The 23518-nt window shown below is 44.5% G+C and overlaps 2 protein-coding genes and 1 long non-coding RNA gene across 7 annotated transcripts in view; 1 reads left to right on the top strand and 2 right to left on the bottom strand.

The window, feature by feature from the left end:
* LOC149371550 (short-chain dehydrogenase/reductase family 9C member 7-like) overlaps positions 1 to 23518 on the bottom strand; it is a 393612-nt gene that overhangs the window by 133128 nt on the left and 236966 nt on the right. The gene's annotated exons all lie outside the window — the stretch shown is intronic.
* LOC149371553 (uncharacterized) lies at positions 11943 to 20861 on the bottom strand. Of its 3 annotated transcripts, none has more exons than XR_016286896.1 (5): positions 20627 to 20861; positions 20473 to 20530; positions 19909 to 20061; positions 16743 to 16852; positions 11943 to 15833 (listed from the first exon to the last, which is right to left on the bottom strand). It is a non-coding gene; the product is annotated as an uncharacterized LOC149371553 (long non-coding RNA). The 3 variants fall into 3 exon arrangements; XR_016286897.1 differs by having other exon boundaries at positions 11943 to 12528; XR_016286895.1 differs by lacking the exon at positions 16743 to 16852 and having other exon boundaries at positions 11943 to 12123.
* LOC149371552 (TBC1 domain family member 1-like) overlaps positions 22073 to 23518 on the top strand; it is a 56420-nt gene continuing 54974 nt past the window's right edge. For all 3 annotated transcript variants that reach the window (XM_089565823.1, XM_089565824.1, XM_089565822.1), the window contains exon 1: positions 22073 to 23032. In XM_089565823.1, coding sequence (XP_089421949.1) covers positions 22592 to 23032 — 441 coding nt within the window. In that variant the 5' untranslated portion in view covers positions 22073 to 22591. The remainder of the gene's footprint in view (positions 23033 to 23518) is intronic.

The raw sequence follows: 23518 nt of genomic DNA, 5'->3' as shown, positions 1-23518 counted from the left end.
GTTTGATCCGTTTGATCAGCCTGTCAACGCGTGGAGGTGTGATTTCGGGGTTGCGCTTGGATTTTAGGCGGTGTGGTAAAGTCATGCCGGCGTTTTGCATCATTCTCACCGTGTATATGTGACCTTGGCTTTTGCGTGGCGCGTTGTGATCGCTTGATTCGTTTTGAAAGGACTCTTGTGTGCTTGCGTTGTTTGTGTGCTCGCGCTTGTGCAGTGCCTTCGAAGACGCTCCAGCTTTCTCCGGAAAACCTTGTCATAATTAATCGACCGTATGAAAATGCGCTTTCATTTCGCGCAATTTATGGGTTGGGCGAGTGGGCATATGTGCGCTCATTCGTTTCGAGCATTCAACCTGATTTGCGCTGAGGATATGCAAGTTAATAATGTGAATTCATTACAGCGTGGGGCCAGGGTCATAAATACGATCCAGACACGGTGGTTTTGCAGTCCCCGAGGCATTCCTCAGTTGAAGCGAGCAGTGGTTCCGTATGTACAAGGTCGTCCACCCTGAACACGCGAGTGCATGGCCCCACTCTGGAGGGCCACTGCGTCCGGCACGGCCGCTCATCGCAGCCAAGTGGCGCAGGAGAAGTTGGACCTGGGCGTGGTGCTTCACGACATCTACCACTTCGCTTCGATGCGCGGCCGTGTCGTGCGCAGTGGCCCTCCAGAGTGGGGCCACGCACTCGCGTGTTCGTACTGAGAGTTGACGACCCTGTACATTCCAGACGAAGGGCAGGAGTTTTCAAAACGCACCAGGTGAATATTGCCCACGTGCCGAAGATGCTCTGCCTCGTTCGAAGTTCCCTGGAATCGTTTACCTTGCGACGATTAATTTGGTCTACATCGGGGGAGACAGCTAGAAACATACCTAGGCGTCTGAAAGAGCTAGTGATGTCGGCAGGAATCGAACAGCTGCTGTGGCAGAACATGCACAACCAGGGCTCGAAATTGCGTGGGAGAATGTGGAAATATTTGCCACTGAATGAACTTTGTAAGTGTGGCTGCACCTGGAGTCCTTTATGATGATGCTGAAGACAGTCACAAAGGGAAACCTTCACCAGGCTTATGCAAAGTCATTGCCCTGATTAGTTAAGGAGCTGCGTTTTCATGACCAGTCCTTCATTTTGAACGAGCAACCTGTTAGGGTTCTGAAATGTCAATCAACGTGTTCGACATGGTCAGTGACCAATGTTTCATTCTACTATTAAGGCAAGATGAAAACTTCACGACATGTGCCCTATGCACCGAAGCTAACAGCAGTTGTGCTCTAAGCCCACAATATATTCCACAATTAACGTCAAAAAGGTGGCCAGCAGGTTCGGAATCCTTAATTGTTTTGTACCACTTCTCTCAAGCTGTCTTGACTGAATCCACGCACATTTTGTGTTAGAAAGCATGGGTGGCAGAAAAGACATTACAAACAATTGGTGTACTGCAGTGGTGTTCTGTGGGAATACTTAATTCTGTCAGTAGGTCATGCTAGATGGCGTGGCAATGGAGTATACCCCCCCCCCCCCCCCCCTTTAAGACGCATTCATTTACCTACGAGATCGAACGTTTTTAAGAGATTAGGGTACCGGTTGTAATAGCATAGACATGATGGCACGTGAACAACTTTCATAACTGGCTTGTCTTTTGAATTTCTTATTTAATTGCAGTATTGCATTGCATTGAAGCCATACTAATAATGATTCATTTCTTCCTGTGTACAGTGCTTCAGCCAGGAAATAAATTGATTGTTTACAGCTGATTTCCTATGTTTTCATTCCTTGTTTGTGTGCTTAAACTACTCAAACTGACATGCTTTCTTCAATTCTAAGCCAACTCTCTCAATAATAACTCACCTTGTAAGCAATGCGTATAAGCAATTCACAAGGCACATTTCACTTGGCCGTAAGTGTCACAAGGACTCAAAATCGGCAACTTCGTATTGGTTAACAGCAAGGAAAACCTTTTTTTCGTTGTAATAAATCTTGCTGCTGTGTAGATATTTCTGTATGTTAGTTGCTGTTGAAATGAAGTCCTCGACGTGAGCATGGTCGGCCGTAATTTCATGGCACTTTGTGCACTGCCAACTTCGTGCCTCTGCTAACAAGGTTTATTGAAGTGCTGTTGAAAGAGCTGGGATCATGTATTGTTGGCACCAGCTTAGAGAGAACCACTGGAACTTGCAGAAGCATGATGAGTCCTTCAACTGGGGCTATTTGATCTTGCAGTGTAATGATCATTTTAATGTTGGATAGTTGTAATTCAGCTCTTGCTATCTTATTAATATGAGTGGTAGACACCTTTGACCATGCCCCGAAATCTCAACTTTATAATCCAGAGGTATGGACACGTTGTTCAAAAAGTGTTTCGAATTGTGCTTCTAGGTATTGCATATTTCGAGAAAAATTTTTACCAGTTTTGGCATTGGCAAAGCAGCAAGGCGGGTATTAAATTTGAACCAAAATAGTTATTTTACCACACATACTAAAATTGTCTGCAATTCTTGTTAAAATTTGGGAGTGATATTAGGATGGCAAGATGTTTTTAACATTTCAAATGCCTTTTTGATGCCAAATTTGTCACGACAATATTGATATTTCTTTTGCTTTGCTATAAATTTTTCTTTCTTTTTACCATTCAGTTTCAACAGTACAGACAGTCTTGTTTTCTGTTTTACAACTGCTATTTCTTTCCTCTGGTGCACTGATGTTCAGCTTTTCATGAGCACTACAATGAGCCCTATATTTCATCACGTAATGACCACATGTTTAAAGCCTGTGTTCTTGCATGTCATATATTCATTTTTTCCACACACCAGTAACGACAGGAACCACTTTTTTGCCTTTGTCACTGCGATCGCCAATAACATCGCCTTCAAGAAAGCTGCAACTGATTTGTTCTGTTAATAATTTATTCTGTTCACCCATTTCTCTAAATAATGCCCTTGAGCCTTGAGAGTGAATAAGTAAGGTGATGAAACAAAATATTTTAATGCATAATTTCTTCAAATTCAAATTGAATTTTCTTTTCATGCAAAGAGGGAGCCGCCACAAAAAGCAACTGCTGTCAGTGGCTTGAAAAGATGACCCAACAGGTGAAGACAAATGCAGTGTATATACCGAAACACTGAATGAAAAGCATGGGCAAGCCGCCATGGTGGCATAGTAGTTGTGGTGCCCAGCTGCTGACCTGAAAGATGCGGGCCTGATCCCGGTCTTGTTGGCCTCATTTCAATGAAGCCGTAATTCTAGAGGCCTTTTGTACTGTGTGATGTCGGTGCATGTTAATGAACCCCAAGTGGTCGAAATTATCCACAGCCCGCCACTACGGCATCCCTCATAGCCTGAGTCACTTTGGGACGTACGATAAACTGCATAAAACCAAACCATAGACAAGCATGGGCTCGTTCTACTTGGTCATACTTGGAGGTCCCGCCCGCAGTCTTGTACCATGGGACCTCTCGCTGCATACGTTTGAAACTTTGTTTGGATTCCTTAATAAACTTTCAACTTCAACTTCAAAAACTGCTCACACATACTAATTACAGCATACTGAACAGCAGAACAAAAGCAAGTAGTCAACTGTCCTATATACGATACAAAAAAGAAGAAGGCAAATGAGCAGCATTATTTAAAGACGTGGGGTGAAGCAACGAATCGTCTATTTAATTTATACAAAGGGAAGAAAGTTGATATATGGCACCCACCAAGCTAAAGAATAGACAGGCACTCCAACATAATCACCAGTAAACAAAATATATTAAGAGGAAAACGAGGTTTCAGGCAAGTTTGTTTGACACTTCAGATGTAACTGCAGCACAAACACCCCCATTCAAAATAAGGAACACACGCATGCATGGATGCTGTAGCAGCCGCATGTTATGATGCAACATTAAGTGCCGTGGATATCTTGTGCCAGGGTCACCAAAGCCATCTTGTTCATATCAGCTGGTCCGATGCTATGGGTAATGCTGTAATTGAAAGGCAATGGGGTTCAGCTCAAGTTAAGGACAGCGCAGCGAGCTATGGAAAGAAAAATGATAGGCGTAACGTCAGGTGATTGGAAGAGGGCGGAGTGGGTGAGGGAACAAACGTGGGTTAATGACATCCTAGTTGAAATCAAGAGGAAGAAATGGGCTTGGGCAGGGCATGTAATATGAAGGCAAGATAACCACTGCTCTTTAAGGGTAACGGAGTGCATTCCAAGAGAAGGCAAACGTAGCAGGGGGCTGCGGAAAGTTAGGTTGGCGGATGAGATTAAGAAGTTTGTGGGGATACGGTAGCCGCAATTGGCAATGGACAGGGTTAATTGGAGAGACATGGGAGAGGCCCTGCAGTGGGTGTAGTCAGGCCGATGATGATGATGATGTTGCAGGAATAGAGGGAACGTTCCAGATTAGCATAGGGATCATAGCAAATGGGGCATGCAGGGGAAGCTCTGAGACGGTAGACAAAATAAATGGCCAGGGGTGAGGGGTGTATCTTAAGAGGATGCACTGAAGAAAACAAAGTTGGGGAGTGGTGAGAGGTTTGTCAGGAACAGGAAGGCTGCAAAAGAGATCCTCTCATGTTGTCACAAGAAGATTATTTTGTGCCTTCATGCGAATGTGAGTGCTTGTGCTGCAGTTGCATCTGAAGTATTTTAGAAGCATTTCTTAGACATAGAGTTGTTTTAATGCATACAAAGCATTACCATCATTGTTACTGTTATTATTAATTAAACAAAAAACCCTGCAAACCTTCTAACGGAAGAGATAAGGTCTCTCAATGCACTGATGGTTTGCTGAATAATCCATCATAAAAAGCTGATAATTTCAATCAATATTTCAGGCTTGCAACAAGAATGGCAGTAACACAACACAACACCACTTGCGCACTAAAAAAAAACTTTCACCTGCTTTAACATACATTCTGAGGCTCTCAAAGGGGGATCTGGCCAGGTTAGTGCACTTTTAGGCGAAATATGCCCACTTCATTGCTACCATGGTATCATCATGTTCTTGCAAACATTCCATTCTTTTTGACTGAACGGTTTCAGGAAAATTCTGTCATATGATTTGATAAGCTTTGATATAGGCCACTATTGAAGGGAAGGCAAAAAATGCATTGAGAACTACTGACCAATTTACCTGTTATTGACTCCATCCCAAATACTAGAAAAATTCCTATTTGAATGCATGACAAGATTTTTTAACATTATTTTTTTTAATCATCAGGAAGGCGATATTACAAGGGGCATTGCATTAATTCTTGACAAATTTGCAGCTGAGCTGTATTCGTCATTTGACAAATTGTTTAACTGCGCTTTTTTTCTCAGTGTTCAGAAAATCTTTGATGTGACGAAACATAGGATTTCACCAAGCAAACTGTACCTGCTTGGCTTTTGAGCTCCCTTTTTCGCTATCCTTGAGAATTTTTTGTATAGTCGTTCATTATTAAATTAAATAACCAAACTGAACCTGGTGGTAAACTGCCAATATGTAAACTGCTGGGTACTATATCATCTTCCATACTCTTTAAAAAAGTTAATCACTAATGGCTTCAGCTCGATAACTTCAGGTGCTTGGTCTTCCAGTGCATGGACAGCACAGTTTTGCTCACAGATCAAGTACACTTTGAGACAGCAATGCATTAGTTGCAGGAAAACATAAATTATATGCTTAAATCATTTTCTGACAATAGAATTTCAGTTAACGCACAAAAAAAATGATCTCTTTCAGGAATATTTCAAAGGCTAACAGATAGAGTGGTATTTTACTTAACCGTGGTTCTCTCTCCTGCAGCTGTAATTCAATAGAATATGTGAACTGAATCAAATATCCTAGCATATTCTCTTATACTATAGTGGTAGCTTATTATGGTATGTTTGTGTCACATTACGGAAGATTCTGTGGTTGCTCTTTAATGTGAAATTCTTGGCTCTAGTAACCATGATAAAAAAAACAATATTAGAACTCAGATATGATACTCTTAGATAAGGTATTACAATATTTGTTTCAACTCCTTCATGTTTGCCATGTGGGCAATATAGCTTGAAGAATGTTTGAAATGTGTTTTGAATAGCTGTCTTATGTCACCAAGTGTTCGCATTTTCCTGTTTCTAGGTCTTTCCATAGTCTTTTTTACAAACAGACATTACTCATCATTTAGATATGAAACTTTTCAACAAAATCCACTTCCCATCGGAACCACAAAATTTTTGCTAGGTATAGGAAGGCAGCACACTGGCATATATGCACCTGAAAACTTTGGTGGATTACACAAAGAGCTCTTTACTGTACCATCTGTGCACAGCCTAAAGGGCCAGCTGAAGCTGCTGTATTATTCTTCAGTGTTTTGCTGCATTACCACACACAGTCTTTTGGCAGTGAAAAAGATGTGTGTGTGTGTGCATGCAAGTTAAATGAAAGTGCCTTTCCAAGATGGCATCTTGGGAAAGAACATAAATAAGGTGAGGCTGAAAATGTTTAATCACGGCACAATAGAATCTATGTCATGAAAAGCAATTCTACTAGATAGCACACTTCTTGCAAAATCACATTCTCATTATTGATACACTAGGATCAGTATGACTGTAACATATCAAAAAGGAAAAAAATTAATCTGTATTTGTTGTGCCTGTAATAATTGTTTCTTGTAGCTTTTGCTTGTTTTGATTCTCCGGTAGGAGTAATTGCACAGTTTGGCCTTATGTATCTACAATTGTCCGGCTGTTTGTAATCTTTAATTTAATATTGTGTGAATGGAAGAAAAACAGCAAAGAGGTCTGTTACACTGTCAGGCATTCATTTATGCCTTTTCAAAAATGTGTGGGCAGAATGAGTGCAGTACATTTTATTTCTTTGCTCAGTAAATGACCTGATTTGAAACTTTGCAAGCATTGTTCTGAACATACTGATATATGATTGATTTAAACTGCAATCTGGGCCTTTAAATTCTTTTACAGGGGCTGTTGGCTCTTATTGGCTCTTATTGGCTCTTACTGTCTGCATCATTTCTTCAGTGAGCACAGGCTCATCTGATGATATTTTCTTCCATGCTTCACCCTTAATGGGTGCTTTACACAATTTTCTTGCCTCAGCAGCTTTGATAACAACTAAAGTCAAGAGCTTTCAACCTGACATCTTAACAATAAGCAAATTATTTCTACTTCTATTTAATAAGAAAAGTTCAGCTTTGTGATGACCAAGTAACCATATGACCCATGTCCCACATTGCAGTTCTAATCCCTACTGTATCTCTCTGCTTGATGAAAATGCCGTCATACCTTTCAATGAAATTTAAGTGGGTCTTGTACAAATATTGCACTTACTTGAAGGAGCTTTAAGCCTTTTTTTCTACAGTCATGAAGGCAGTAGCTGATAAGCTATAGTTCAGGTGAAATATAATTTGCTTTCACTGGGCAATTGTCATCTGGATTTACATACGTGCAAGGGAAACATCCTAAACTGAGAATTTGACACAGCTGCAGCTGATATGAACTAATATTACTCAGTCTCAACCATAAATCTGTGGCCACAGTTTCAAATTAAGAATCATAGCTGTTTGCTAATATATGATGCCACACCTTCTCTTGCAAAGCAGCTTCACTGTTCGAGCTGGAACCAAGTGAAACTGTGTAATCAAAACTGAAGTGTGCCTGAAATATCATTGCAAATTGTTCTAGTTAATGACATAATAAAAGCCAAATGTTTGTCCTAGTCAATAGCAGGTCAACTTCACAAGAATGGCAGATTTCGACTGGTCACCAGCTATGGAAACCACAGGGTTGTGTGTGATCTCAGCAGGGGTCAGTTGGGATTTGCCAGACTAAACTGTCTACATTTTCAGTTGATACCAGTCAAAAACCTGCAGGTATTGCAGCTGTGTTAAGGCTTCTGCTGTAATCTTTCTCTGCACGGTGTGTCCCAGCTGGGATTAGTTCTTTTATGAGGAATTAACAGCTCTTAAAGGGATCTGCTTTTCTGAGCTTGAAAAACAGTAGTAGGAAATGAAGTGTGTATATACTTTAGTGACCGCAGTGGGAACTGCTCGAGGAAAGAGCTGGGTATGCACTCGTAGGCGTGGCTGCGAGCGCTCCTGGCCCGTGCAGTTTCGCCCATTTGGGCACCCCAAACTCAGTGCACTGCAGCCGAGAGAATCACAATTTGAGGAATCTAAAAACTGATGCGGATATTATGGTAAGCTATAATAAGAGGCATTACTGTAACTGGTAAAAAGTTAAATATTATATATTAATTTACAAGCTTGCGGGTTAAATAAATATCGTAGCTGTATTTAATCTATTTAAAAAATTGCCACATTCAGTGAAACACTCTGTAGGCCATCACTTTTGGACTAATTATAGCTTGTAGAGTACTTTCTGGAAGATAAATTAGGATTGGCATATATACTTTGCAACTGAAATCTCTCACATTCGCCAGCTGAATTAATTTTTTTATTTTTTTTTTGTTTCTGCAATACACACTTTACTTATTTTCTTCTTCAGTGACTACTAAAAATTTCACATTTCAGTAAAAACCAGTTCAGCTGCAAATGTCGGTGCACATACTACGACGCATTTCGCTAGTGATTACTTCTCTGTTGCAAGCGATCAACCTGTGCCAGCTCGCCCCGCTACCCATGCTTCTGGCCGAAAACCTCAACTGCAGCCATGGAATCAGCATTCTTGAATATGCATGACATCTGTGGTCATGTTGTCCAGGTGGTGATGTACGTGATTTGTGTGCATCTGGGAGAGACAATATGAAGTTAAATTTTTTTGGGCTACACACATGTGTGTACGACCTAAAGTGAGAGTTGAGAGTGCACTCAAGTGTCCACATATAGTTTTTAAATGCACCAGAGCGTCAAATGCAACAAAACACATTGCTGCAGAGTTTTTCATAGGACCGCAAAAAAAAAAAGTAACAGCCAGGAAACATAGCAGATGAATGTTTTGAGTGAAAAAAAATTGTGCACTGTTGCCTGCAGTTTTTTTTATTATTATGAATTGTGCGCCATATCCTTTTCTGTAATTAGCAAGGCTGTGTGGTTCTCAGGATCGTTCTGCATGAGCAAAGAAGACCAAACAACACAAGTGATGAGTGTGCCATTTTTTCCATGATGCTATGCCAACTATATATATAGCTCAAATTTTGATTCCGCTTCTGAGCAGCTGTCTGTGGAAGGGTTTTAGCAGCTAAGAGGGAGCATGCCTGGAGCGTGCGAAGGTGCGGTACGCGCGCTCCTCTTCGCTGTTATCGCGGTGGCCACATTAATCCCATAGGATCATCGCCTATTGAAATCTCGAAATTGTGTATCTTAAGGTGCAGGTGACAAGAATAAAGCGGATGGTAGAAACAAAACCGTCGGAGCCAACGCGCGCAACTGCATCTCGTGTGCCGTCTGCCGCGGCATAGTTTCGTTTTCGCGCGTTAGGGTCGTTCGCGCTGGCATCACAGCGGCGATGTAACTGTGCCAACAGCCGCACCAAAAATCACCTATTCAGTAAGCGCGCTCACTTTGGCGTGGGGGCTTCCCGCCAGAAGTCGCCTAACACAGCGGCGGACAAGCGCCGATAGAGTGTATAGTTTCGCTTTTTCTACCCGGCACTGACATTGCACACGCATTGAACAAATGCCGGAACGGTGTAAACTATCACCGCGAGGCGACTTCCGCGGCATGCGATGCGGAAATGATGCAACAATTGCATTATGTAACGGATACAGGCGATCGAGTTTCAATTACGTATACATGGGTTTCGATCTATGGCAGCTGGACTGGCTCATGAAAACGTAGCACTGCTAAAATTCAGCAACCGCGAACGTAACAGCGGGGTTCTACTCGAGGTTTGTTTTGCAGAAAAAAAAAATCAATCCTTCCACTTTTCATTGTGAGGACTATAGGAGCGCCAGCTGCGGAACAACATATCATGCGTACTTCCATCTCGTATCGATATCACCGTTTCCCTGTACCGCACGCAAGCACCACGATCAGTGCTTTTAGTGGCAAAACCTATTGTGCTCGACCTTTCCTCAAACACACGCACACGGTGAACTCTCGTTGTTTCGTGCTCGCTTTCTTAGCTCAAACTTTTGGTCAAATTCTATTCGAACTGAGGGTGCCAGGAGTGGACACGTGTGTGCGGCACGGTGGTTTTGTAGCCGCGTGCTGTTCTCTTTGAGCAGTCTTATATTTATGTTTGTTGCGAGTAAACTTTTGAGATTTGCGCCAAGACTTTTGAAGATGAAGGCAAGGACCATCACGTTTAGAGCCAAATTGTGTGCGCGCCATGAAAATGATATATATCGTTGCAGCGCCAATCGCCAATGGTCGGGCATAAACTGTTAAGGGTCTGAAAATTTGTTCAAATCATGCCGATTTGAAATTAAGGGTAAGGGGACCGAAAATAGTTCTCCACACAGAGTTCGGAATAAAGAAAGCCCGACCAGAGAGTTTAATTCATTCACCGGTCTTGTCATTCTTACGCGACCGCTCATCAGCACTGGCAGCATTAGCGTCGCCTCATAGATGCCACTCGATCGGCCTCGCACGTTCTAAAATAAACTGGTCCCACGTCGTGACAGGAGCGCAGGGAAAAAAAAAAATAACTGCAGTGAAGCAGCCGCAAAGACCACAACCCACACCAAGCAACGCGCGCATAGTGCATGTAATGGCCTTTCATAGACTATCGGTCCGGGGGCTGTCGAAAACACGATGGCCGCGTGCAGCACGCTGCACTGCCATGCTTCATCATCGGCCAGGACAGCTAAACTGGACGGCCGTTGAATAAGCGTGTACTGCCGGCAGTTTTGTCGCACTGAAATACGAGATTTTGACGGGACCGAAGTACCTTTTCGTAAATACCGCAGATTTGAATGAAGCGATTTCCGTGTGTGTACAGTACACACCCTACATACCTCTCGGGCAATAATGGCCCTTAGCAGCTAAGAAGGGTTAGAGCAAGAAAAAAATTAAATCTGACATTAACAAGTGATGCGAATTCAATCAGCCACTGTTCTGTTTGAGGAAAGATAGGTCAGAAACGGTAAGAGAAGACTGTAAATCGAATTTACCAAATATCATTTTAAACTTTTAGGGCCCTTTGTTAACAGGTAAAGACCAACATTACCCAGTTTGTGCACCCAAAGCATCACCATGAAAACTGGGTGAAACCCAATTCCTGCTCAAAAATTGCCTTCAAGAGAAATGTAGTTTGCAACAGACTGAAGCTACCGTATAGAAATTGGCAGATGTCTTGAACCTGAAAACAATGGATGAACTAGCCACGTGATGTTTTCCATGTCATGTTGCATGGCATGAATTACCGTGGAAGAGTTTTCTTTATGCTCTTTCAGAGTGCAGTTTAGGGAGATACCAATTTCACTAACTGCCAGCGAGAGCCAAGCGCTACAGAATCTGCCTAGTTTGCAGTGGGTTGGAACCCCAGTAGTGCTAGGATGGTTGCCTAGCCTTTTTGAAATACCTACAAAGACCATTCAGTTAAAAGCACCCAGATGACAATATTCAGCAAGAGCTTTCCTAGCACTGTCAGTGCTGAATGAGGTGGTGGTATAGGCAGAAGCATCCCACATCAAGGGATGGTGCAATCAGAAAAGATGCTACCTACCTGTAAAAGAAAGTTGAAACTGGCCCCTCCTATGCATCGAAAGTACACGTGCAGCACCCACGAACATTCATTACCTGATCTACATTTTCACGGGGCTTCAGTACCCTTCTAGCAGTAGTCTCGGAGCAGCTTGTCAGTGAAATTTCTTTTCCTCATAAACTTTGTGCAACATTTTCTGCTGCAGGGGCATAAACAGAAAGGCAATATGCGGCTCTGCAGAGGAAACAATGTGGAGGCTGGGTACGGTCTCAACCGACTGTTTTGTAACATGATTTTTCTATAGGGCTAACCAAGTTGTTAGTAATCTATTCATATGCTTCATTAATCACCGACAAGGCACGTTGGTAGGAATACTTTATTTGGCACAGCAGTTCTGGCAGCAATGGGTATATTGTCATTCTGCTTGTAGGCCAAGGTGCAGACTTGTGAGCATGTTCTTGAGCCAGTAGCCTGGAACGATGAATAGGTGCCTTGGACCAGAGAATGCTGCGTCATGCAAGGTCGGTTGCTGCAGTCCCTCCCCTAGTGTCAGCCATATGCAGGGTTGGATGCCATGAAAAGAGAAAACAAAAGTGGGCAAGCTCAGAAAAGTAAAATGCAACTAATAAACCACCAGGAGAAACCCACAAACAAATGCACACACAAAAAAATGGAATGCATGCAAGAGAGAAAAAGATAAGAACATCTCCCAATTGTGTTCAGGAAAGTAAAAACAGTGCTAAATTCTACACAAACCACACAGAGAGACTGACAAGACGGGCGCTGCAGTCTGTGTGGTTTGTGTAGAATTTAGCGCTGTTTTTACTTTCGTGAACACAATGTCACACCAACTAGCCCAGGAAAAGGTACTGTTAAACATCGCCCAACAGACTATCGCAGCAGCCTACGCACTCCTGTAGTGGCCTTGTGCATGGACATTTGAAAGACCTAAGAAAAAAAAAAAAAAAGGATAAAAGCAACATTGTTGAATATGTGCTGGAAGAACCACACTCAAAAAGAAGTGTGCACAGAGCTCAAGAGAGAATGAAAATAGTCAAGACAAACAACGGAAGGTTTTCACTGGGTCAGACCAGTACTAATTAAGAGAATGAAATTATCAGGTTTCAAGTCTTGGCAGTTAAGCTTGGCCAACCCACAACACGCCGCATTTCCTTTTGCAGCTTCCGACACTGGCACACAGGAGGTCAAAAGCTCCATATACTAAACCCAAAATCTTAAAATGGGGGACAACAAATTTTTGGTTGGTGTCTGTTTTTTGGTTGGCCCCAGGGCACATATACATGACACATGCTGCACGATTCATATATGCACTATAAATAATTTATTACCGTGCTACTTATACTGAGCGGTTTCGCTTTCTGAGCGCCGGGGTGTGTTATGACGTCACTCCTAAGGAAGAGCATCAACCCTGGTCACGCGGGCTCCAAAAGTAGACAAAGGGACTGCTGCGTCGTCTGCTCTCGTACACATGCTGTGCATAGCAGGGCTTTTCGAATTGCCGGCCGGTCCTATGACATGCTTAGCAAAGCCAAGCGGGTGAGGGGCAATGTCGAGTTCTGAAACCAAGCAGCTCACTTGGGACGATCTCAGTCCGAATACGTGATTTCAGCATTGTATTTAGCTTTGGAACACTCTGGTTTGGTTTGGTTTATGCGGTTTAACGTCCCAAAGCGACTAAGGCTATGAGAGACGCCGTAGAGGAGGGCTCCGGAAATTTCGACCACCTGGGGTTCTTTAACGTGCACTGACATCGCACAGTACACGGGCCTCGAATTTCTCCTCTAAAGAAATTCAGCTGCCGCGGCCGGGATCGAACCCGCGTCTTTTGGGTCAGCAGCCGAGCACCATAGCCACTGAGCCACCGCGGCGGCCGCTTTGGAACACTCTGCCCATTCCAAAAGGATAAAAGGGTGCAACAATTTCTGGGAGTCTTTTTGGTGATCTTGCGAGTATATTGCGCATTCACAAGCAGATAAAATTTGTTTTGTACAATGCATTTTTAAAATAAATATTTGCTTTCCTTGCGCTTTGCTATGTATGAAATTAGACCTAGTTCTCAGCAATGCTCCTGTTCCCGTTGCAGCTTGGATAAGCCCTCGTGATCTAGATGCCCACTGAAAGCAGCATCTGCTTGCATTGGATGAAATGCACCCAGTGCAGTGCATTGCTGCTATCCACATTGCACATAAAATAAGAATCTAATCCCACTCAAACAAATATCTTTCCGCATGGTTTACATAGTCGAGTTTCCTTGCGGTGTGCACAGAATAACAAAAATCTGCGGACAAAAAGACTAAAATGTAGCCGTTAAATGCATTCCTGAGTTAAATATGCTATCTAGGCGAGCTGAAGCATTCAACAAAGAAAATGAAAACTGGGCGTCCAGCAAGCTACTCATTTTGAATTCCCGACGGCCGAAGCGAGAAACATAGTGGCGATAATAATGGACAGTATACATGATCAATTCACAGAAAAAAATTAATGAAGCTGCAAAAGCTGCATTGAAAAGAGATTTGCTTCCCCTGTTTGAGAAAGCTCCTTTTACGAAGTCCATCTCTTTATTATAGGTGGCTACCCTTTTCTTCATTCTTCCCAGCATTTGATGTTCTCTACCAAGTGCGTGGCAACATCAATTTTTTCATTTTGAAGCAGATAACAGCAATAAAATTCACAGCAAATGCAACTGAATATTCTAGAGTAGTTCAGATATCAATACAGATAGTTACAATTACAATAAAAACATGTTTCCTCAAAATGCAGCAATGAAACGGAATATTCTACACCAATATTTTACTTCTCATAATTTATCACATCCTAATGCTTACTAAGCATCTCAGTGAATGAGAGGAAATCATGTAGAAGGGTAAAATTTGCCCAAAGCATAACTGTGTGCAGGGAAAAACCTGACAGCTTGAATTTGTAAGGTGGCAAGTGGAGATGCTCTTGTCACAGTTCACACTGAAAAGGCGCATGACGTGATGTGGCACACTGCTGAGAAACAAAAGATTCCACGAAAAATCAATGAACAGCAGCTCAAGCCACAACGCGATTGAGAGCTTTGACAAGACTACGTCTTCCATGCTGCCTCGTGACACCTAGAGACAGCTCCCACCGTGAAATGCTGTCCCAGATGCACCATTCTGGACGGGACATGGCCCGCTTAACTTTTGTGTATGGGTTTCACCACACTGGAATCCCTAGCCATAACGGGCCCACAGATGCTGGCACATTTCAATTCGGAATCTCTGCAGCAATTTTGGCAGCTGTTTTCCTTCTCACCAGACGAAAAGTGCCTCAGTGATCTGGGCTCTTAGATTTGGAAATTTCTTAAAATTATGCTCACAAGTTTCTGCTCTCTTTTAATGGTTCATAAGAGTGGTGGCCATATGTGCTTTTACAGAAGAAACAAAGAGCACCACTTTGAGAAAATGCTGGAAAATTATCTAAACGAAACACTCCGCATGCTTTCAGGGGATTCATAAACTTCTCATTGTACTGCCAGAGATTATTTCAGGCTTTCAAAGATTGGTTTTTAAATCAGTGAAAAGTACTGCCGTTTCCTGCCTTTCCAATGAAGGCACCCTGTGCTCACACTGGCATCCCTTTCGACAGCAGCAATGCCATGGGACAAGCACCAAGAGATTTCCATAAAAAATATCAGCTTCCTATGACCTTATCACAGCTCGAACTGCAGAGAAACTAGCCTCTATTTGCTTGTTTCTGCAATGGCCCACAAGATTGCTGAGGCCTGAGAGCAAGATTTTCAGATTGATTTTGATGCCACGCTAGGGTGGCGTGGCTCCTTGCATGAGTACACTGAAAGTGCATGAACTCTGCACATTGCTACGACTACGGCTTATTCCACAAAAAATACTTTCGAATGCAGCTATGTCTATCCATATGCACCAGCCCAAATTAACTGTCGAGTCCGGGAACCTGTACAGAATGAAACAGTATATACAATGCTCACATCATGGACGACAAGAAAAAGGCACCCAAAACAGACAGGCTGCCATGCCTCATACATGTTAGAAGCAAAAATATGCCACGCCAATGTGAACAGACCGTGTGCTGGGCACTCACAGTACCGTTGAAACTTGCGGCAGACCACTACGTTAATTTCAGTCAGTCCTTTTTTCCAACTTGGCCACTTTCTTGATCGTATTCCTCCCAATTCACTCATTTTTACAGGTAAAGAAAATTCCCCTGATGGTTCAAGGTTGCTACACACCCTGTAAAGCCATCACAGCCCTTCAGAGAAATATAGTAGAACCTTGCTATTCTGTTCTTGGTTCGTGTAATCTGCCGCATAACAAACCCAAAAATTATGCAAGTTACACTATATTTCTTCACAATATAAATCCTGGATAACTTTCTGAAACGATTCCCCGGTGTACATGTCCATAATTTCGTCAAATTCTGACGGCATGGTGCATTCATTGACTAAGAGGAAATGCCAGCCAAGCTAGTCATCATTTTTCGATACTTTGCCCAAATGCACCTGAGCACTGCGGAGAAGGCTATGAAAGAAAGCAAGGAGACAAAGCATCCTAAGAGCAGCGGCGGCTCCTCCACACTACACAAGTGCAATGGGACAATGTATCTGAAAACGCCAAGGAATAGTTGATGGACTGGATGTGCCATGAAGCTCCAGCCCCATGAAAAACGAAAATATAGAAAGAACTTGCAAGCGCTAGAAAAAGAGCTTTCCAAAATTTGTGCCAGCACACACACACACACAAAACTTTTAATGAAGTGAAAGTGCCAATAAATGCCAGGGATTAGGAAATGGCGCAAAACCTGGACATGGAGACAATCACGTGCAGACCAGCAATCAAATTTTTCGAAGCTCCTAATTCAAGCTTCTTGCATAAAACAGCACTTGCAACATCCAAGAAAAAAATAATAAAAGGAGACAAAAAAAGGGGGGGAGGGGGGGAAGGTGGCAAAAAATTTGCAGACACCATCACGTCAGGATTTAGCATTAATTGAAAAGCAGAGTGCAATCACCTTGAAATCAGTGGGTGGCCAAGCGGCTGCCTAGGGAATTTCTCAGTGCCCTTAAGTCCTTATGCAAACGATACACACCACCCAGCTTGCCATATGTGACAATGCCCATGGGAAAAATGAATATTACACACCACACAGCATGTGCAGAGGAGGGAATGGCCACGAGCATTTTGGAGCAGTCTTTGTCGCAAGCCAAAATTCCATAGGAGCAGTTTTCCAGTTTTGTAGCCAGTGACCAATACTGAGAGAAGGTAAAGATACGTATATGCCAAAGTTTAAAAAACTACTGGCTGCACAGTTTTTTTAAACTGCATATTATTTAAAAGGAAAGTTCATGAGTGCTTTAATGCATACGCCACACTGACATAATAAGACATGTTGCTGACATGCCTAGCCTACTTGCAGCTGCTTGACGCATCTGGAAAGAGAACTCTTCCCTCCCATTGTAAGGAAAGGGGGGTGCCAGCCTGTCCCCACCACACCCGAGGCTCGTCACTAACCTGTTTGCAGGTGCAGGTGTACGAGCAGCCACGACCCTAGCCATGCAGACGTGCCACTGCTATAGCTACTGCTTATCGCTGTCACATGACTTGGCCTTTCTGCAGCAGATTTCAGTTTTCCTCCATGCGCCGCACCTATCATTGCTGCGTTGCCGGCTGATCTGCGCCACTGTGCAGCTGTGGTCCGGCCCCTTCTCATTGCGTTCTCATATTACCAACGCTGTCATGGATAGCGTGCTTCCCAAATTAAATAAGCTGCAGTGTGTCACATCAGGGCGAAGCTCTCAGTATTGACAGCCACGCTGCCTGTGAAGGGCTCTTTGCAGATGTTCTGCAGCAGGATGGCAGTGCCATCATCATCATCAGCCTGACTACACCCACTGCAGGGCAAAGGCCTCTCCCATGTCTCTCCAATTAACCCTGTCCTTTGCCAGCTGTGGCCGTATCCCGGCAAACTGCTTAATCTTATCCGCCCATGTACCTTTCTGCCGCCCCCTGCTATGCTTGCCTTCTTTAAGGACCCTTAAGGACCAGCGGTTATTTTGCCTTAGGATTACATACCCTGCTCAAGCCACATTCGAGGCTGAACGGTAGCTATGCAGTTAAAAGGTTTCGTGTGCACATTTTAAAAAATTGATCAGGAATCATTTTTTATCAGGTAAGTGGATATATTCAGGCCGCTTTCAGTTTGGGCATATTGCCGCTTTGCACATAGTTTTTCTGCAGTGCTACGAGGTACACCTTAATGAGGTTTCACTGTACTTATGACTAGTAAGGTTGCTGAATTTGATGCGTTTCAATGTGAAATCTGAACTGACTGATACACCTCCTGCAGTGAGGCCCATGACCCAAGTGTAAAAGTCAAGTTCTGATCTACTGCTATGCGATGCATTCAGAACAGGTGCTGCCCTCGATGGCCTCACAGATAACTTTGACAACAATGGCAACACAGAGATCAAAGTTTGCTCTCCACCATTGGCGCCATGTTTGCTGCTGGTCTAATGTCATTTTCCACAGTGGCCCACTCACAACTCACCCCAATCCTGACCGCGGTGCCAAACCAGCAAACAACCTATAAGTGGTACTGTGCGGATGGATCTTATGGCCATGCCACTGCTCTAATTACATCACACCAATTTCTCTCACTCCCATGGCGACATTCAGAGCAAAGGTGGGGGAAGGAGGAAGTTGGAGCACCACAAAAGCCAAATGTACAACAGGGACACAATGCAGTGGCCTCGCTCAAAGCTCTTGCCCAGAGCTCAAACAGCACAGGCATGTCTGGCTGAGCTTACAACTTTTGTCACACCCAAGTTGACAGCTCACCAGCCACATATACCGCAACAATCACACACGCCAACAGTGCAAGATCTGGCGATATGATGTTAAGCCATCTGTGCTTTAACCAACCCGAAATTCTTACCACTCAGTCCAGTAGATGAACTCGGTTCTCTCCGGCGATACACCCAGCCATTACTGTTCAGAGCTATGGTAAATTATCATTTCAACCTCTCAGATTCCCTCATCAAGAGGCATGAGGGCAATTGATTACTGTTTGGTTCTTCGGACCAAGAGGCATTAAGGAATAACTACAATTTCTGGGTAAACACTCCCTGAAGGGGCCACAGAAAATCCTCCACCAAAGCTGCGAATTATACTGTCTGAACAGAAACTACTTTTTGTTGTTTATTTATCAGTTTATCTGTACCTCAACGGCCCAAAGGCAGCATTACATAAGGGGTGGGCTGACATGTAACCTCCTGCCACAGAATTTTTCACAAAAAGCAAACTGAAGAGCTAAACTGCCCATCCCCATCCTTGAGGCTTTTTTTCCTCTCATAATTCCTGCTGCACTGGAAGCCCTATGTTGGTGCTTGAACCTGAATGCCACACACCCATAGGTGTGCAGCATAGCACCACGTAAGATCATGACAATGCCGCATTTGAGGTCAAGAGGTGCAAGTACACAAAACAGTAGGAACGAAACGAAAACACTAATGCTGTGTGAGTCATCCCTGTGCTCTATCTTTTGGCTGCCTCAAAAAGTGAAACTACAACAAATATCGACTTTTAACTTGTGGGGGGGGAAAAAAGAGACAAACATAGAAGGAACAACACAAACAACGCCTCGTCCTTGTCTTTCCATGTGTTCTTCAAATATGGGAACTACTCCCTCGTTCAGCTACCTGTCCTACCTACATTCGCCTATGGCTTCTCGCCTCTGCTTGTCTCTAGGGGCACAAACGTTCCCGGTTTCACAGCAGGAGGCCCACTTTCAAAATTATAATTTGCTAGATCCGTAACAGCAGAGTTGCTTTGTTCACTATACGGGCAGGCTTTGTTCACCTGGTGTCTGCAGGTGAAAGCCACATTAAGAGTTAATGTTCCCACATTTTCTTTTTGTTTTTTCTTTCTACTTGACAGCCAGGGCGAAAAACTGCCACTCACTCGTGCAAAGCAAATGGCCACATAATCATCATTACCACAATGACCTGTCACACACTGCAACAGTGCCTTGTGAGCTTTATGCAACTCACAAGCTTCCAAAATATCAAGCACTTTGTCCACATCAAGCAAGGACATCAAGCACTTTGTCCACAATGTTCCCCTTCTTAAGGACTCTTTGCAGTATCACCTGTAATAAGCTCTTAATAAAAGAAAGCTTGCTTTTCCAGTAGCCTCATGCGCTCCATGCTAGTTAGCTACGTGGGTCCAATCACCTTCCCCGTGTAATACTGAAGCTCAGTGCAGGTGGCACAGCACTAGTTTTAAAATTCACAGGAGGTGGAGAGCTCACCTAGTGGCGCCTTAAAGCCTTTGCTGCTTCCGCATTCTATCGTCCCATTTTGTTCAGCCTCTGCGCCAGCAAGAGAACGCCGGACTCGATGCAGGAATCGGGAAGGTCCGTGCATAAAAGTAAACTGCATTTCGGTTTTTGAAGTGCCGTTTTCTGAAATGGAAATAAATTTAAAAGAACATGTTTACGCGCTGCAGACACCAAAGCGTAATCGCCTATCTCGCCGCAATTAGTGCCCCTGTTTCGGAAAGCGGCTCGTATGGATAAACAGCAACACAACTGTAAAATGAACCATTAAATCAGTAATCTATACACTTTTCTATTAGCGGGGGCACAAAAAATCGGACCGCGCACAAAACTCACCGCATAAACGGTTAGTTCAACTGGACTGTTAAAAGTTTCCCGCCTTTTTTTCGGGCGCAGGCTAACCATGCCTGTTTTACATGACCAAAAGTTACGTTTGGCCGGGCTGACAAAAGGTACAACATACTCAGAGCATATTCTCTTCTGTCGAACTGCACTGAGCTTTTGAGCAGAACTCAGGATAAAACAGACGAGTCTCACCTTTAGGGCCTTTGTGTCCACTGCCGGGCAAGCGGGCTCAGTGCTAGTCCTGGGTGATCTGCAAACACAAAATATTCGGGCGCAAGGAAGTTCAAAATGAAATGCCGAATGCCATATAACGGGCAATCACTCAATACATACAGTACATACATACCAAAAGACAGGAAGAACAGAGAAATTGCTCACGGGCAACACGAGCGCGCGTAGCTCCCACCGTCCGTCCATTCTCCTACTGCAAGCAATGCTCGGCTCGGCTGCTCGGCTGTAGCTCGGCTCAAACATGACAAAAACAACAAAAAAATGGCCGGACGTGGCGTCATTTTTTAAACCGGACGCGACGTCACGGGTGAAAATAACGCTTGCGTTATTGCGACCGGGTCGCAGGAGACACTTCCCGCCTCGGATTAGGAACCAAGCCACTAAACCTCCCCTAACGCCTTCCCTTACTTGGTTCAATAAGGTTTTTATACTTACCCTACCTCTGCATTTTTTTTTTATAAACGCAGTACCAAATATTTTAGTTTTTCTTGTTTTATCAGAGCCGTTTCACTGAATTGGAAACAACAATCCTTCAGAACTCTTTATACTCTTGTATTAAAAAGCTCCAGCAAGATGCAATCCCAGAAGTTTTTGCGCACGTACAGGAAGCCGCCTGCGGACTTCAAATTCACTAATGGGAATTCTAAAACAAGACTATCTGAACCTTACACATCCCAAACAAATAAAATGACTTTTGCCTTTATTACATACACGCAAAGGGATCCACAATACGCGAACCCTTTACTCTTTAAAAAAAAAGGCTCTTTTCTTGTTTTTTTTTTCTTAGCGCAATTTCCACACGACATTCTCAGGCTATTTAATGACCGGAGAAGAAAAATCATGCTTGAAAAACCGACCCGCGAGGCTCGAACAAAGTTTCTCACGGATTGTCGTGCCCGTCGTCGTCTGCTACAGCAGGCACGCCGCCGGCGGCGCCACTAGCGCTACCATCGCGGCGCGCCGAACTGAGGAGAGAGGTGAGAAAGAAGGGAGCAGTTGGCGCTACTTTAACTTTTAAACTTACCTAGTTGAAACGGAGCTGACGGAGCATAAACGAAGTGAGGAAGTTTCGCAACTGGGAGTAATTTCCTCACGGGAACCAATGCACCCGCACCCTACCCGCATTGCATGTACTCCTTGCTGAAATCCGCACAAGCAGGACAACGGGATCGGATGTTTTGTACTCTACAACGGGACTCGAAGATGAAAAGGGGAACAAAAACCCTTGCAGGACACTCGTCGCTCGCGCGCGTTATAGCTTATTTCCACGTGCTTTTGCCGGGTGTAAAAACACACGGTATATACAAGCTAGCACACTGAAGGGCATCCGTAAACGAGAGTACAGAAAGACAAACAACAAAAATAACTGCTGCCAGGTTCGTCCGAAGCTTGCCGATGAAAGTCTCCCTGTCACCTAGCGCAGGTGCGGAATGCACGAAGGAACCCGAAAACGTTCGCCTGCAGGCGCCAGAGGAACCGCGCCGAGCTAGGGAATAACTCGGGAGCCTAGGTACCTCATGGTTGCTACGTGTGAACAGTACAGGCGGGAAAAGAAACTCCACGATGCTCGTTGGTCCGTGGTCGGTCAACCCGCGCTCTTCGCTCGCGCAGGCGCAGTTGGTGCGACCGTCGTCCTTACTTATTTCGAAGGAACGGAAAGGTCGGTTATGGGAGTGCGGGGCCACCGCGCAGTGCTGCGCGTGCGTTGATGTTGTTGATTGACACTGAGCAGTCGACACACCTTAGCTCGTCAATTAAAGTGCGACACAGATTTGCAGACCCACAAAAGAACAACAGTCGCGCTCTCTTTCATGGTCTTCGTACGCGGTTGATCAGTGCGAGCTGCCGATCCTTCGCACTTCTATTTTCGATCGTGAAACAGCTGTGTGCTGCCCCCTGAGGCTGACTTAGCACCGCCAGCACCCGACTGGGGCCGGCGTCATCGCCGTGGGAAGTCTCCGCCGATGGGGCTCCGTGCGCGCGCCGCGCCACATCGGTGACCGGCGACTTTTCGGCGGTGCGCGATGCTCGTCTGTGTGTGTGTCTGGAAGGGTTAGCGGCGGGTACGCCGGTCTCCTTGATGCTGGACTCAACCGTGTTGCGCAAACGCTTCTACAAGAAGCTCAACATCCCTGGCATGGAGGGACGCGCCCCGACGGCCGCCGCCGAAGAGAGTGAGCGGCCTGCCACCCTGGGGCCCCTGGCCCGCAACTTCTGCGTCAAGTACCTGGGCTCCATGTGCCTGGACCGCCGGTACACGGGGTCCATGCTGCCCTGGATCGTGGCCGACCTGCGGCGCGAGGGCCTGCGGCAACCCCTAGATGTGCTTCTCGAAGTGCGCGACTCGTCGCTCAAGGCGCGCTCGTACAGCGACGACCGACTCGTGTTTGACCATCCGCTCCAGTCCATCTCCAAGTTCTCGCAGGCTAACGCGGACCGAGCTTGCTTCACATACCTGCAGCGGAACGCGCCCGACGAGCCTCCCCGCTGTCACGTCTTCCAGGCCAGCGACACGGACACGGTCAGTGGTTCTTGCATGCAGGCCCGTAGTTGAGCTCCTGTCTTAACGCTTTGCCACATAGCTGATGGTGACTGTGTGTGATCGGAAAGTTTATGGAGAACTGGTTGATTCATATGCTGCCGTATATGGCATATCATGTGTGTGTGTGTCCCGGACGTCTGATATTTACACTGAAAGTTTTCGATTGCCGATCATGCGGACTTGGAAACCACCTTGTTTTAGTTATATCGGTTGATGTATGCTTGGCAGTACGGTCCTAACTCTGCATTTATACTGCATACGTTGCGTGCATTTAGGCCATGCATTTAGAAGTGTGTAGTTAAAAAAAAAAATACACACTTCAGAAGTGTGTATTTCGTATTGGGTCCCAAGTACAGTGGCAGCTGGGCGCTGCTTATAGTATAAGGCACAAATTGACAAAATGCTATGGGCCATTTGTGTAATTACGCGTGACCCGTTGTTCTCTCTTATTTTTGTTTCACTCAT

This window comes from Amblyomma mixtum, chromosome 1, assembly GCF_055824585.1.
Source record: "Amblyomma mixtum isolate Tamu chromosome 1, ASM5582458v1, whole genome shotgun sequence".
NCBI classification, from domain to species: Eukaryota; Metazoa; Arthropoda; class Arachnida; order Ixodida; family Ixodidae; genus Amblyomma; species Amblyomma mixtum.
Note: the sequence above shows the minus strand (reverse complement) of the source record. Positions and strands in the feature narration are given on the sequence as shown.